The sequence below is a fragment of the Carassius gibelio genome, chromosome B11, assembly GCF_023724105.1.
Source record: "Carassius gibelio isolate Cgi1373 ecotype wild population from Czech Republic chromosome B11, carGib1.2-hapl.c, whole genome shotgun sequence".
Taxonomy (NCBI): domain Eukaryota; kingdom Metazoa; phylum Chordata; class Actinopteri; order Cypriniformes; family Cyprinidae; genus Carassius; species Carassius gibelio.
This window is the reverse complement of record NC_068406.1, coordinates 16,949,615-16,965,919: the sequence shown is the minus strand read 5'-3', so window position 1 is coordinate 16,965,919 and position 16,305 is coordinate 16,949,615. Positions and strand designations below refer to the sequence as shown.

Here is a 16,305-nt window from a genome sequence, read left to right as displayed (position 1 = left end):
AATTAGGCCAGCCAGTGTGCTGTGCCTGGGTCAGCTATTTCCACTGGCCCTCTTGTCACCACTGGAGTGGAGGAGGGGAAGTGGTGTTCCGGCTGGGAGCTCAGTGCATTGATTCGGTCAGGGTAATGGAAAGAATTCTTCACTACACACTCAACCTTTCCCCCAGCTAATACAGCCTACACACATGTACATGCAGATTGCACGCAAATAAACAGCTTTTGTTGACTTTCTGTACATTTAATAGGATTTTTCCCCCATGGTCATGTACATAGTTATCATTTGAAAAATGTTGGAACTGCCCAACACATGGTGCCGTCTTCAGTTCAGATGTGCCTTTCTCTAAACTGCTTTGAACTATGATTCATCTTCCAAGCTGTTTTACAAAGTAACAATTAACTTCTGCACATACCCAGCAGGTATTTTTGTGGTGGAAATGCATGCAAGGCTGTTTCTTCCTTTTGTAACAAGTGAAAGTTTTCTCCAAATTTCTAAAATCAGTGTCTGAAATGAGATTTAAGGGAGTGCATTCACCAGAGCCATGCAGTTAAAAGCTAACACAACAGGGAAAGAGAGAGAGGGGGAGTGCAGAAAGGAAAAACTGAACAATACAAAAAAGACGAATGGTCCTGCACTGGTCGCACTGACTGGTTCTTGTAACGTGTCAAGTATCTGGCATCCTCCAGATGTGTGTCATGTTCATGCTGTGGAAAGCCTCTGGAGAGATTTACATTTGGCTGCACTCTGGCTCACTGTGAGCGCAGGGAGTGAGAGAGCTAATTACGGAAAGTTGGCAGCCACCAGAACAGCAAGCAAGCTGTGGCAAGATCAACGGAAAGAATTAGATTAAACCAAGAAAAATGTGGGGTCATATATATATTTTTTTTTTACACATCAAAAAATAAAATAGATAAGTAATGAATTTGTTCATGAGTATTTTACTTTGTATAAGCCTACTTCTCATAGTGTATTTGACTGTAATGTGGTCTCAGCAGTCAGCTGAGTGACTCTGACTTAAAGCCTTGAGACAGGAAAAGATTATTCCATAATGTGCTCTTTAATGGTTTTAAAAAAAATGATAATAATAAAAAACATCATAGTTAATAATTAGCAAACTTGTTTAAATAGGATATATATATATATATATATATATATGTACATTTGTGTGTGTGTGTGTGTGTGATGTATTATATATTATTTAGGCACTTATATAGAAGTTCTGTCTATCTATCTATCTATCTATCTATCTATCTATCTATCTATCTATCTATCTATCTATGTGCAAAACAGAAAAATAGACACCCATTCAACACACATTGTATCACAGAGCAAAGATTTAAGAACTTGTGAAATAAATTAAATAAGAGGTTCTGATCTAGCAGTCTTGTTCGTTTTTGTTACATTTTATTCAATTCTGAACTAAAATTTTGTGTAATTTAATATTGTGCATATATTAAATATATGTAGGCCTATATATATTATACGATCGTGGTCTCCCGGTCTATTTTGACAGAGAAAAACGCGAGTGTGACTAGGAAACAATACCAGAACAATACCAGAGGATTAAAATGAAAAGGACAGTTTTAAAGTGTTTTAATTGTGCGTGTCACACTTCTGTTGTCAGTGTGTGTGACACGAGTTCCCTCTGGTGGACAGTTTCGCGCGTTTCCTCTAATTCAACAATAACGGTATGTGCATGCGCAGTGGTTCTTTGCCGCCGGTTAGCTTGTCATTTGTAACCGCAACACACGAACTGTGATTAGTATTAGTTCAAAAAACTAAGTTTTGGCTTAATACAATTGTGTTTTTTAGGTTTGTGTGGAATCGATTTAATCTTCTGGGGTTGCAGCGGCAGCAGAAGTGGACAGTAGACCCGGGTTTTACCGTTCGTTTGTGGAGTCGGGATTGTAAAGCTTTGTAGGCCGCAGTGTCTGACGTAAGAACGAAAGGCTAATGGCTACTTACTGTTTGTATTTATTTATAAGAATAGTTTGACCAATATAAATTTATTATGTATCATATGAGAATCATATTGATATTAAATTATTATATTTACGACGTTTAAGGTGGGTTGTTCAGCTAGACGAAACGACTTTAGCCAGTAAGCTAACGTTAATGTGCTAACAAAGCAAGCATTACGATTCTCTGCTGATAATGCGAAATGTGTGGATGTATAATATCCAACTCTACCTATAATTCTGTGATATATGCTCGTGCTGTGTAGAGCTGTTCAAAATATGATCTATAGAAAGACGGTTCGCGATAGTGCGTGAGAAAAACGGTTAACGTTAGCCAGGATGCTAACGTTCGTTTCGTGACGCGTCCAGTCACGCATGTCCACAAGTCGGATATGTACGTTACAGTCCGAGATTAAAGGGTTATTTTGGGACACAGTTTAGACAAATATGTCTTGTAATTTCAGAATAAGGTTTCTGTGTTTAGATTAAACATTAAAATGTCACTTAATATAACGCTTTCCTCGTCTGCAGATCAACAACAACAACATGGCCGATGATTTTGACATTGAAGCAATGCTGGAGGCTCCATATAAAAAGGTGGGTGTTTATGCAAATAAATGAACTCGGTCAGGAATCTGTATAGCTTTCATTTGAATATGCTAACCAGTCGTGTTTTCTCTTAAGTCTTTATTGTCAGATCAATAACTTGAATGTTTCTGTCATAGTGGTTTCAATGAATAAATTGCCCATCTATCTCTTTTTGTAGACTTGCCTATATCTCACCTCTACTACCATGAATTCCAGTGTGAACTGTCAAAAAAATGAAGGTAGTAATTGCCCGATATATTGATGTACTGTGGTACCCTTGGTTGAAATACAAAATTATACATAGGTACCGCAAGATTAAATGCAGTGGGTGCACATAAGAGCTGGTATAAACTCTGTGGAGACTGTATTCATGTTATTGTATGCATGATATTCTTAGCTTCATATTTTTTTTATCATCAGGAAGTTTACTTTCTAAATAGTTAGAACTAGATTGCATGTTTTACAGTATAAATATATGGTAGGAAACCACTTAAAATGTCCCCAGTGCAGAAGTCCTGGAGTTGACAAACACAAGAAAATCCACAGTCTCTCTTTATTCCCCATTCATCACTTTGAAAATAATCTTAATCTTAACGTTAATCATACTGTGAATGTCATCTCTTTTGGAGAAAAAAGTATTTATGCATGCTGCTGAGATTTAAAAGTATTTATGAATGGTTGTTCTGCGGTTTTACAAACTGGAAATGATGGGGCTCAGCATATAATGTCATAACGTTCACCGTAAAATATATTTCTCTTATAAATAATCTAGCCTTTTAACAACTACTAAAGAAAAACACAACTTTAGATGGTCTGTGGGAGTCGCTATTACTAAGCCGTGTGAATCCCTGTTTGCTTCAGGGCGAGATGTGTGACTGAGGTGGCATCGAGCTCTTTCTATCCACGAAGGCAAATGGGGTGAAGATCACTGGAATGGCATCCACCACTGGAGCTCGTTTAGTGGCTGGCTGCTAGCGTTTCCACTTTGGGTCTTAGGCTCAGATAGCCTTGGTACTGAACATGTTGGGCTGCTTAATGAATGAATGATTAAAGTGTCTAAAAAAGCAATGCTATTTTACACACCCAGCATAGTACTAGAACTTGAATATTTGACCATCTTACACAAGTAATGCAAGCACTTGTAAAAAAAGAACGACATTGGCAGCCATGTGGTTGGTTTCTTTCTAAAGGTCCCCCTTGTATTTTTCGACCTCCCACTCAAACCCTGTAATGAACTCCTATTTAATGATCATATCATATTCTCTTTTGTTCCCATCCCTTCTTTATCCTTACGACTTGAAATGTATCGCCGTCCTCCTCATGCTGTCTTCTATCGACCCTGCTTAGGATGACAGCAAGTCCTTAAGTACCAATGGCCACGAGGAGCGGAGTAAGAAGTATGTTTTGTTGAACCCTTTTGTTGAATTTTGTGTCTTGTAAAAGTCTTCCTTAATGTTACACTTACTAAACTTGAATTCTTTTGAATCGCAAGGAAAAAGAAGAGCAAAAGTCGCAGCAGAAGTCGCAGTCGGGAAAGGAAGAGAAGCAGGAGTCACGATCGCAAGAGGAGTCATGACCGCAGAAGGAGCCGCAGCAAAGAACGGAAGCGCAGCCGCAGCAGGGAGAGACGGCGCAGCCGGTCCAGGAGCAAGGAACGTGGTGGTCGTTACAGAGCCCCATTGTACGTAGTCATCTTTTGCTTTGGGTTTCAGTCTTTGTCAAGTGTCTACACAGTTTGGAGAAACGGCATTCCTTAATATAGTAAGCATGTTAACCTGTCTTCCAGAGAATACGAAGTATGTGGAGGAGTTTAGCTGTAATCCCAATTTACATGTCTGTTGTGAATCAGAAAAGGAGTAGATTTCCCCCAAAACAAGGAATTTGTTGTAATGTGTACAACAATTACCCTTGTGTTCTCCATTTAAGCTTTCAGTATATATTTTCAATTAGAAGTTGAGTGAGTAGTCATAAATACTGAGGTTAAAAACCTTGAAAACCTTGTTTTTAAATCACAGTTCTGGCCTGAAATTTAACGGTGTTCCCAGGGGGAAGACTGGCCCACCACCTGCCATCAAACTAAGGTTTCTATGATACTATTCTTGTTTTGTGTGGGTAGTTGCTTGTTCTGTGTGTGACTCAACATGGAAAGTGTTTCCAGAAGTATTCATAGAAATTCTCTTTCAGCCGTAAAAGGTCTAGAAGCCGCAGTCCTTTCAAGAAAGACAAAAGCCCTATAAGGTAAGTTTTTTTTTTTTTTTTTTTTTTTTTTCAGCCTTGGTAATTACGTTTCCCTAAATAATGTTTTTTGCAGATTATAGTAATAAATTGCTTGTTTTGTGCTTTGGTAACAGACAGCCCATTGATAATCTCACCCCTGAAGAAAGAGATGCACGAACAGTATTCTGCATGCAGCTGGCAGCAAGAATCCGACCACGAGACCTGGAAGAATTCTTTTCTGCAGTGGGAAAAGTCAGTGTTTGTGCATCTAAAGTACCACCTTTGTAGCCTATTCTACTTTGAATTTGGATTGACACCTTTAATTCCTATTGTTGTTCTTTAAAGGTACGAGATGTGAGAATCATCTCTGATAGAAACTCCAGAAGATCCAAAGGAATTGCATACATTGAGTTTGTGGACACCACCTCTGTACCTTTGGCAATTGGCCTTTCTGGTCAAAGACTTCTCGGAGTACCAATCATTGTGCAGGCCTCACAGGTAACATAGTCACTCTGAATGTGGAACATTTGCAAAATTTTAGCTTGTTTACGTTATCATCTAATCGTAAATTGTGTTTTTGACCAGGCTGAAAAGAACAGAGCAGCTGCGTTGGCCAACAACTTACAGAAGGGCAGTTCTGGACCTATGAGACTGTATGTTGGCTCATTGCATTTTAACATCACAGAAGACATGCTCAGGGGCATCTTCGAGCCATTTGGAAGGGTAAATAGTGGCATGTGTTTTTTTTCTCACTTCATGATGTTATATTATGATTTTGTTTTTATTCATTGTGATATTTCATTTTTCCACACAGATTGATAGTATTCAACTGATGATGGACAGTGAAACAGGACGATCAAAAGGATATGGCTTTATCACAGTAAGTTGTGTGGTCGAGTTGTTTTGGTGCAGAATTTCTAACATTACAAGACAAGTAGTTGGTGTCAAGCTCCAGAAGCAGTTATTGATCTTCTCAAGAGCTTATTAGCTTTCCTCTTTCCCCATAGTTTGCTGATGCTGAATGTGCTAAGAAGGCTCTGGAACAGCTTAATGGCTTTGAGTTGGCTGGCAGACCAATGAAAGTGGGACATGTGACGGAGCGCACTGATGCCTCAACTGCCAGCTCCTTCCTGGACAATGATGAGCTGGAAAGGACCGGCATTGATCTGGGAACGACTGGTAGACTGCAGCTGATGGCTAGACTGGCTGAGGGTAAGGATGTACTCTTTGATCTGCTGTATAATTTTCATACTGTTTTGAAGGTAATAATGTCTTGTGGGATTTTTTACAGGGGTTAAAAATCTTTGTTTTTTTTTTTTTTTTTTAGGTACTGGTCTGCAGATCCCACCTGCTGCTCAACAGGCCCTTCAGATGAGTGGCTCCATGGTAGCCATGGCTGCAGCTACGGGTCAGTTCCTTGACTTTTGGGTTCAGTAGATGAGCCTTTTAATAAGGCCTGTGGGGTTTTTAGTTAACATCCACTACTTTTCTTACAGCTGCAATGAACCCTGGATTGAGTTTTAACATCAATGTGCCCACAAACCAACCTTTGAATCTACCTTCACAACCGATTGCAACACACTGTTTCCAACTGTCTAACATGTTCAATCCAAACTCGTAAGTAGCAGAAGTAAGCAAAATTACAGGTATATGGAGAAAGCACTGTTTAAAGAGCATTTTTGCTTGAACTGCATTGTTTCTTGCAGAGAAAATGATCCTGGTTGGGAAGTTGAGATTCAGGATGATGTCATTGAAGAGTGCAACAAACATGGTGGAGTCATACACATATATGTGGACAAGAAATCAGCTGAAGTATGCTTCTTCCCTTAAACGTTATCATGAAATATTATACTAAATGTGGAGCTTTATATATCAATTTAATATTTACTTTTGTCATTCTTTTCAGGGTAATGTCTATGTGAAGTGTCCCAGCATTCCTGCTGCTATGGCTGCAGTGAGTGCATTACATGGACGTTGGTTTGGAGGTAATTCAAAATTCTGCACATCCTGATTTGAGGATTGTCTAAATTCTAAAGCAATATGTGTTATGTTCTGATATGTATTATGTATTTTGTCTAGAACCATATGTATTATGGCCTGAATCATCTCACCTTTCAATTCTTTTCCAGGTAAAATGATCACAGCAGCTTATGTCCCTCTTCCTACATACCACAACCTTTTCCCAGAGTCAGTGCAGGCAACACAGCTTCTTATGCCCAGTCGCCGGTGATCAGTCACCCCTGGAAGATTCTATCTTTTCAGCCTTGCTCTTTTTAACTTTTGGACAATGATAACAGTTCTGCAAGCTGTGGCTGGGTTGTTTTGTTTGGTTACGAATCCAGTAAGGTTAAACATTTCACTTGCATAGTGTACTTACAGGTCATGGACTTGAAAAAAAAAGTTTCCTATGTACAGCCTACTTATTGAATTTTGCTTCTTGATCTTTTATTGTTCGTACATAATTTTTTTTTTTCCTTTCAACATGTATAGTCATTGTGATGGATCTGGTTGGCATGTTTCTCACTCGAGGGAATGTACAATATTGACAGATACACAATATAAATGGCTTGTATTTAAACTGCAATTTTGATCAGACATGAACATATTCAACTTTTTAGCTCTATGAGCTGTGGGAACTAAATGGCTGACAAATCTGGTTAAAAAACATCGTTTTTTTGAATCAAGATTTGATTTTTGTAAAGTACTTGATAAAAGTTAATTTCAAATAAAGCAACAAAAAAAAAAAAAAAACCTGAACATTTGAACTGTCAATTCCTGTTTGAAAAAGAGATTTTTTTTTTTTTTTTTTTTGGCTGATGTTTGCTGCTATATTTACTGGTTCATTTTAAGAGTATACATTAAACTGGAAAAAGAAGGGTTTCCAGAAAGTATCCAGCCATACATTTATAATATGAAATAAAAGGTTGTGGCTATGTGCAACTGGTGATGACACTGGACCTACCCATGCGTTCCATCTTGTGCTGAGTTTTTTGACGAAACAAAATCACCCAACATCCCTCCCCACCCCACAGTGCATATTTGGTGTCTTGTAACTTGTTTTTCCCAAAATTGAAATCACTTTTGAATGGGACTGAGACGTCATTATTCAGTGTACAAAGTTCCTTGGATTTTGTATCTTATTTAATGTCTCCTTTCATATTACCTGAGAGGATACTTTCCAGGCAGCCCTTGCATATTAAGAATCATTTAATGTGTACAATTTTAAAATGTAAATTATAAAAAAAAATGAAAGGTTTAAGTAGATTAACTGGTGGATGACTAATTAAGTGGATGACTATAATTGTTATGTCATCTCTATACATCCTTGCTAAATCCTGTGGCAGACTGAGCATTTTTGCCATGCACTTGGGTTCAAGGGAGCCGCAGCCATCGCTACCCAGAGCGTGATGGATCAGATGAGTAGCACTGTTCTCATCCTCCAGAGCAGAAAAAGCTCTACTCTCCCTCTCTTGCAGCAGTCTATGCATCTGCCCCACTGTAAAACAAAGTCCAGAAACTGGCTTCTTCCACTGCATGTCAGACAGATGTTCCCCCAAGACCTGCACCACAGTCTGCCTGTGCATCAGTTCCCAGAGACCATCAGTAGCTAAAATCAAAAATGTATCTTGTGGTCGCAATTTGTGATATGTAATTTCTGGATCTGCTATGAGGTAAGGTGGTGTGTGGTAGTTCGGTAGCAGCATTTTTGCATTTTCGTTCCCGATCAGCAGCTCTGGACGTGCCTCGTAGATGAGGTTCAAGAGCTCTTCATTCCACTTGAACTTCATGTCTCCAAAACCCCTGAAAGGAATCAACAGGCCCAATAACTGGTCATGTTTTACCACTGTCTTCCACTCAGAAGCAGGATGTTCTGAATGAACCCGTTACATCTCATCTGGGTTGTGGGAATTGTGGTCATTGGTAACAGTGAGAGCTGACCACCTCCAATCATCCCCTTGTACCCCGAGCACTGCTCTGCTGTCACCCAGATTGGCCATATGAAGATTTTCTCGGTCCTCGTGGGCCACACAAGCCGTGCATCCAGACAGAGCCACTCTGAGGGGTGTGAAATTAGTAAAAGGAACCCCAAAGTCCACCTGGGCCTCCAAGGAAATATCGTTATCCAGTCTCTTGAAAGCATTTCTTAAAGCTGTTTGTATATCTGTCATCATCCTTATGCAGTTCTATTATCTAGCACCGGAAGTACAGGCCTTTCACTCTCCACAGCCTATTCTATCTCGGTTAAAGTCTTCAATGGAAACAGAGACACGGCTATATAGTAAAAGAGGTGTTCACTAACTGCTTGTGCACAAGCAGAACCTGCGTGGCCATCAAACACTCCAAACAGCATGCTTCGGCTCTGTAGACACGTTGCAGCACTCCGTCTGTCTTCACATGGGGAGTTTGATGGTAGGATATTACTATTACTATCAATATATAGGCTATATTGTGGAAGTCGTGGCCTAATGGTTAGAGCGTTGGACTCCCAATCGAAGGGTTGTGAGTTCGAGTCTCGGGCCGGATGGAATTGTGGGTGGCGGTAGTGCATGAACAGCTCTCTCTCCACCTTCAATACCACGACTTAGGTGCCCTTGAGCAAGGCATCGAACCCCCAACTGCTCCCCGGGCGCCGCAGCATAAATGGCTACCCACTGCTCCGGGTGTGTGCTCACAGTGTGTGTGTGTGTTCACTGCTCTGTGTGTGTGCATTTCGGATGGGTTAAATGCAGAGCACAAATTCTGAGTATGGGTCACCATACTTGGCTGAATGTCACTTCACTCACTCACTCACTTAATGAAGGTTTCACATTTCCCAACATTACTCATTACTCATTCATTACTTTTACTGACCCGTTATACCATCCATCATAGACATAAAAAGTCAATATTATGACAAAACGTCATCATTATGACATAACGTTACACTGAAATATGAATTCATCAAATCAAATTTGATTTTTAGAATTTAATACATTTTTTTTGCATAAATTATTTTTTTCCCAACGATTATGTTTTTAATAATTAAAAACAATTAATTATAATTCTTCGTAACTATGTAGCTTCATTTGATCATATCAGAACATGATGACATAATTAAACAAACAACCACCGAATCGGTTCTTTAAAATGATATGTTCAAAAGAACCGATTCGCGGAAATGATTTGGACTTCCGATCACTATTCGTGGGAACATAATAAACTAAAGACCAAAAAAGATGTCTTTGATTAAATGCTGTTGATTTGGTCAAAATGGACTGGATATTTATATTTCAAAGGACATGAACGAACCAACGAACTAGTAAGAGCAGCATTGGATTGGTTCATATTCACCATTTCCGGTATAAAAAAAAAAAAAAAAAAAGACATGCAAGGTTTAGATTTCAACCATTAATCTCCGTAAACGTCACAAAAACCCGCCCACAAGTGACTCGGATAACCAATGAGAGTTGTTATAATAACAGTCGTCCTGCCCCAGCTCTATGTGCGTCTTGTGTAAGCATTGGAGTATGTTTTGAGTGCTGGAGACATACTGTTTGAAGATAGTGGGCATGTCATCGCCTCTAAAGTTGCCCGAATAATATATTTGTTTATTAATTGGTTGACGAAGGCTTTATAAGAAGCTATCTTCATTATTTCTGTCATTTATTTTCTTTGAGAAAACTGTAATTGCATAAATATGATGAACAGGATTCTTTCAAGTAAACTTGTGGACTCCATGTGTGTGATCTCCAGCCGTCGACTGAGCTTCGCTCAAAGCGCTGTTAACCCTGTGCAGAAGCAGAAAGGTACAGTAACGTTATAAGTAAATCAAATTTCCTAATCTAATACTCTACAAGGCTGTGCTAATAGAGGTATTAGAAAGCTGGCATGTTAATACTTTCTAATATGCCTGTATTTATTCCAGTCAGTGACTTTGATGAACATGCCTCTCTTTTTCCACAGAGTTGATCAAGAGTAGGGAACTTGAAAAGGATGAACTAAGACCGCTGTATATGGACTTTCAGGCCACCACACCCATGGTACCCATCTGCTATAGTCATCCTAACTAAACTCTTGCCATGTAGATAATATAACTAATCAGACTCGAAAATCTAGTGCATGAGAACATGTTTACATGCCATTGTTTTCATTGATGAATCTTCCAGGACCCAAGGGTTCTGGATGCCATGCTTCCCTATCAAGTCAATTACTACGGGAACCCACATTCTAGGACTCACGCTTATGGATGGGAGAGCGAGACCGCAATGGAAAAAGCGAGAAAAGTTAGTCTTGATTCTTTCTTGCATGTTTTTATAAGAGAAGCAAGAACATTCTCTGAATTATTAGCGTTCTTCTCAGATAGCTGAGAGTTGCCTTTACTGAATCATAATATTTTGGTTAAATCAAAAATGCACTGTTTATGGTAGCACAAATGTTTATTTCCTCTTCAGCAAGTAGCAGATCTTATTGGTGCTGACCCGAGGGAGATTGTGTTCACCAGTGGTGCAACTGAGTCCAACAATATGTCAATCAAAGTAAGTATGTCATTACTGTGAGGCAAGATTAGGATTAGGAGAAAGTGGGACGCAGGGACACAAATGGCTAGGCATATTTTAAAATAAACTGTTCAATAAATAAAGTTGATATAATATTCCCTGCAAATAACTAAATATCTGTTAGGTGTTCTTTTATGTCTTGTCTTTTTTTTTTTTTTTTTTTTAAAGGGTGTGGCTCGGTTTTATAAGGCTAAGAAAAACCACATCATCACCACCCAGACTGAGCACAAGTGTGTGCTGGACTCCTGCCGAATTCTGGAGGCAGAGGGTTTTGAAGTAACATATTTACCTGTGAAAAATAATGGACTGATTGATTTGAAGGTAAGCCTTCTTAAGGGGGAACCGTCCAATTTCCGAGCCAATTACAGCACCAATCAGAATAGCGAAAATAACAATATTAAAAAGTTTTACACACTCAACTCCCTTGTTTGACAAATTGGTAGTCCTGCATCAAACTAAGTCTAATGGTTGAAGTTATATAATTTTATAGATGCTCCAGTAGATTGCAATCAGTGTTTGGGAGTGACTAAAACAGTTACAAACGGGGTTTCATCTGAATATTCACACACAACACAGATTTAATAGATTTCTCTCCCAAATAGCATTGATCGCTCTAAAATATAAAACACTGGTGTTTCAGGATTTTAGGAAACATGCTTATTTAATTACTGTGTTATTACCTAGTTGGTTTTATGTATATGGTTTATTTTTTCCAAGGCAAAGATTTGCTTTCAAAAATGGTATCATAGCTATTAAACTATATCTTGATTTGATTTTGAATTGGTATCTAACCTTAATTATATTAATTATATTAATCTTAATTATTTTAACCCTGCCCGATTAAAATTTAGAAAATTAATTTTGAGGAATTAAGAAAAGTCACCAAAATAATCAAATGTAATCCGTTAATAATAACTTAAAAAAATTAATTGAAATAGTTACACTACTTATTACATATAAAATAGGGTAACTTGTAATTGTAATTACATTTGAAGTTACCTTCCCAACACTGATTGCAACGTTTATAAAAAATAATAAAAAAATCTTATAATTCGCGTTCTCAGCAATTACAGGAAAGGATCAGTCCACATACCAGTTTGGTGTCTATAATGACTGTCAACAATGAGATTGGTGTCAAACAGCCAATCGAAGAAATAGGTAACTCTTTTTAATAATATAATGCTCTAATACCTGCATATACATATACATATACCTGCCAGTCTTCATGTCTTCTATAACAATGTTTTTGATTTCAGGTCATCTGTGTAGGTCCAAAAATGTGTTTTTCCACACTGATGCTGCTCAGGCTGTTGGAAAGATCCCCATTAATGTCAATGATTGGAAAGTGGATCTGATGTCCATCAGCGGCCATAAGATCTACGGGCCCAAAGGTAGTGTATTGTACATTTTAAATACACAAAGGGTTACATTTATCCAAAATATATTAATGAGTGGTTGTGTTTATTAGGAGTTGGGGCTTTGTACGTGAGGAGGAGACCCAGAGTTCGTATTGAGCCTTTACAGAATGGAGGGGGACAGGAAAGGGGTCTACGTTCAGGAACCGTGCCCACACCTTTAGTCGTAGGCTTCGGAGCCGCCTGTGAGATTGCCCAGCAAGAGTTAGAGGTAGAGACTTCAGAGTTAACTTTAGAGTTAAACTTTCTACTGTTAGTCCAAATTTGATTTTATGCAGGTTTCACTTCCTGTTTATTTTCAGTACGATCACAAACGTGTGACAGTGCTTGCAAATCGCCTCGTGCAGAAGATCATGTCAGAGATTCCTGATGTTGTGATGAATGGAGACCCAGAGCAGAGGTACCCAGGTAAGATTCGACTTTCTACCTTTCTATTTTTCTTAAAGGTTCCAAGTTGACTTGAGTTTGTAATCTAAAAACACTTTCCTCCTGCAGGGTGTGTCAATTTATCATTTGCCTATGTTGAGGGGGAGAGTCTGTTGATGGCATTAAAAGATGTTGCGCTTTCATCTGGAAGGTCAGTAGTTTAAAAATGTCTGACCAGGGTTTACAATTTTTCAGTACGTAAAACAGAAAGACTACAACTATACTACTGATATTTTTACTTTACAAAGCTGGATAATTATATATATATATATATATATATATATATATATATATATATATATATATATATATACAGTACAGACCAAAAGTTTGGACACACCTTCTCATTCAAAGAGTTTTCTTTATTTTCATGACTATGAATCACACTGAAGGCATCAAAACTATGAATTAACAAGAGGTAGTCACCTGAAATGGTCTTCCAACAGTCTTGAAGGAGTGAAGTAAAATAAAAATAGGAATGACAAAATTACAAAAAATTTTGTTAAAATGAATCCAACAAATATTAAAATAAAAGTGGATTAAAAATATTTAGAAAAAAGTTTCTATAATTGTACATGAATAATACTGAAGTAACATTGTTCTTGTTGCAGCGCCTGCACATCTGCTTCTTTGGAGCCCTCCTATGTCCTTAGAGCAATAGGAGCAGATGAGGACTTGGCACACTCATCTATTCGGTTCGTAGTTTTTGTGTAATATCAGTGTAAACGTTGTTGATTTGTTTTTTTCCAGGTCATGCTCAACACGCCTAGTTTCTCTTTCTGTGTGCCTTTGTTACATAATCTGTGGTCTTAAAGGAATCCGAAATTTTCTTTAAGTTGAAAAATAAAGACGACCTCACGTTGTGTCAATCGTGTTTACACACTGCCTCTGAAACTTTCGTGCGTCATAAAAAAAAAATTCGGATCAGGTTTGATTTTCTGTGTTTTCACATCCGTAGCATGTACTTTGAAAAGAAAGGATGGTGAATATGAAAAAAACTGAGTGTGCAAAGATCTTTAGTCTTAATATATATAAAATTGCATGTACATTTACATTAAGTCATTTAGTAGCCGCTTTTATCATAAGTGAGTTACAAATGAGGACAATGGAAGCAATTAAAATCCACAAAAGGGCAATGATGTGCAAGTGCTATAACAAGTCTCAGTTAGCTTAACGCAGTACACATAGCAAGGTTTTTTTATTATATAATAAAAAGAAAACGGATAGAATACAAAAAGATATAGAGAACTTTTTTTTTTTTTTTTTTTTTTTTTTTTAGAAAATAAGCAATTAGTAAATGAATAGAATGCATGTCTAAAATGGACTTTTAAATATTTTTGTTGTATAGAATTAGAATAGAAAATGCTAGAGTTAGAGGGTCAAATGGAAGAGATGTGGTTTTGTAGGCACACATTAATGCTTTGAATTTTATGCGAGCAGCTATTGATAGTACACAAGTAGTAGCAGCTATTGTCTAATACATACATTTATTGCTTGAACCATGAACTATGACCACACAAACTGTAATGAGGGGATTTGATGCACATGACCTATTTTATTTTATTTTTGTAAGGTTTGGAATTGGCAGATTTACCACCGAGGAGGAAGTGGACTATACAGTGGAGAAGTGTATTCAGCAGGTCAAACGGCTGAGGGAGATGAGGTTAGCGGTTCATGCTTGCTTTATCTGATTAAAAAAAGTTAATTAAGATACTGTTATGTAATGTTTTATTTGTTTGATGTTTAGAATGTTGTACATTTTTACAACATTAGGATTTAAAAATTGGGATTGTTCATGGTTTTTGTTTCTTTGTCTCTTAGTCCGTTATGGGAAATGGTTCAGGAAGGCATTGACCTTAAAAGCATCAAATGGACCCAGCACTGAGTTGTTCTGAACACGTGGAGTATGAAGCCCTGCTGTGGTTGTGAATAGTCATTATGTAAAGCTTGACTAGACTGCCATACATCCTTAGACCTAATTCTCCCAAAAAACACGCACAATGTTATTTCTCAATTTTGGAGAATTGAACTTATCTATGTGAAGGCTATTTGAAAGTGCATTTGAATGAATTGCAGAGATTACGAAACCAGCTTTCACCTCATTTCTTTAGATTTTATAGTATATTCACAGATGCTCTGTTAAAATCACTGAAAATATAATCACAAAGATATCTTACTAGAAACATGCACTGAATGATGTTCCTGTGTCCTTGTTGTGTGTGTTTAAGCACATTTCAGCCTACTGCTAAATATTTTAGGTGTCTATCATATTGTCTGTTGTCCTAGTTCTGAGACCAACTAAATTAATTTCAGTGATATGTTGTTTCATTAAAATTAGCATTGTTTTAGGCAAGTCAGGTGCTAATTAATAATTTCAGTTAAAGGGGTAAAAAATGTTTTCATAAAGTACAGCACCAGGACAGGATTGAAAATAGGTGTCATTGCATTCACTTGCCTTTTTAGAAAGGTCTTGTGTAAGAACTTTGTGCTTATTGTCTGGTATGAGCATGCATTTCTTTCATGATTGCAGTTTACAGATTCTATAGCCTCTATTATTGTAAATTAATTGTTTTTATTATAGTATGTATGTCATACCAATAAACATCCAAACCAACTGTTTTGTCCTTTTTGCTAATTAATAAATTAATTAGATAAATTAAATTTATTGTGAATTGTGTTGTGATTATTTTTAAATAAATTATAACCTTACATTGATCGAAAGTGAAACATTACAAAATATTTTTGTTTCAAATAATGATATTCTTTTGAACTATCCATTAATCAAGTAATACTTGCAATGGATAAAAATGTTTCTTGAGCAGCAAATCTGAATTAATTTCTGAATAATCGTGTGAAAAAATAGATTTCGTTTTTATATTAAGAGTTTATTTACAAAAACATAACTCCGTTTTTATCAATTTTCATCAATCATGTTTTGTATCGTGTTGTTTTTATTGTGTTAGCTGCACTTTTAAGTTATTATGGTTTAATCAAAACAACCCAACTGCAGTTTGATTGATATTAATTGCAATGCAGGATTAAAAAAAAAATATATATATATATATATATATATATATATATATATATATATATATATATATATATATATATATATATATATATAATTTATTTTTATTTTTTTACATTTTGAAAATAAAGGTTGTTGTT

The 16,305-nt window shown here is 37.0% G+C and overlaps 3 protein-coding genes across 5 annotated transcripts; 2 read left to right on the top strand and 1 right to left on the bottom strand.

Annotated features, from left to right (window-relative positions):
- Positions 1-1,689: 1,689 nt before the first annotated feature.
- LOC127968432 (RNA-binding protein 39-like) lies at positions 1,690-7,870 on the top strand. Of its 2 annotated transcripts, XM_052569652.1 has the most exons (17): positions 1,690-1,933; positions 2,487-2,552; positions 2,722-2,782; positions 3,891-3,940; positions 4,036-4,224; positions 4,559-4,624; positions 4,728-4,781; positions 4,895-5,012; positions 5,106-5,258; positions 5,346-5,483; positions 5,575-5,640; positions 5,768-5,972; positions 6,088-6,168; positions 6,257-6,377; positions 6,467-6,572; positions 6,667-6,745; positions 6,890-7,870. In XM_052569652.1, the coding sequence occupies exons 3-17, from the start codon at positions 2,777-2,779 to the stop codon at positions 6,988-6,990; spliced, it is 1,533 nt and encodes a 510-aa protein (XP_052425612.1). In that variant the 5' UTR covers positions 1,690-1,933; positions 2,487-2,552; positions 2,722-2,776; the 3' UTR covers positions 6,991-7,870. The 2 variants fall into 2 exon arrangements, with proteins under 2 accessions (XP_052425612.1, XP_052425611.1); XM_052569651.1 differs by lacking the exon at positions 2,722-2,782.
- Positions 7,606-10,311, bottom strand: si:ch211-15p9.2 (uncharacterized protein LOC562650 homolog). Its single transcript, XM_052568725.1, is given in 4 exon segments — positions 7,606-7,623; positions 8,030-8,946; positions 8,949-9,187; positions 10,292-10,311. Coding segments are annotated over 4 exon segments (1,194 nt in total).
- Positions 10,239-15,751, top strand: LOC127968431 (cysteine desulfurase, mitochondrial-like). 2 transcript variants are annotated; one of them, XM_052569649.1, is made up of 13 exons: positions 10,240-10,546; positions 10,704-10,780; positions 10,907-11,023; positions 11,192-11,275; positions 11,465-11,617; positions 12,361-12,454; positions 12,553-12,687; positions 12,765-12,922; positions 13,014-13,119; positions 13,207-13,288; positions 13,749-13,832; positions 14,711-14,800; positions 14,959-15,751. In XM_052569649.1, exons 1-13 carry the CDS (start codon positions 10,438-10,440, stop codon positions 15,020-15,022), a joined length of 1,353 nt encoding a protein of 450 aa, XP_052425609.1. In that variant the 5' UTR covers positions 10,240-10,437; the 3' UTR covers positions 15,023-15,751. The 2 variants fall into 2 exon arrangements, with proteins under 2 accessions (XP_052425610.1, XP_052425609.1); XM_052569650.1 differs by lacking the exon at positions 13,749-13,832 and having other exon boundaries at positions 10,239-10,546.
- The last annotated feature ends 554 nt before the right edge of the window (positions 15,752-16,305 follow it).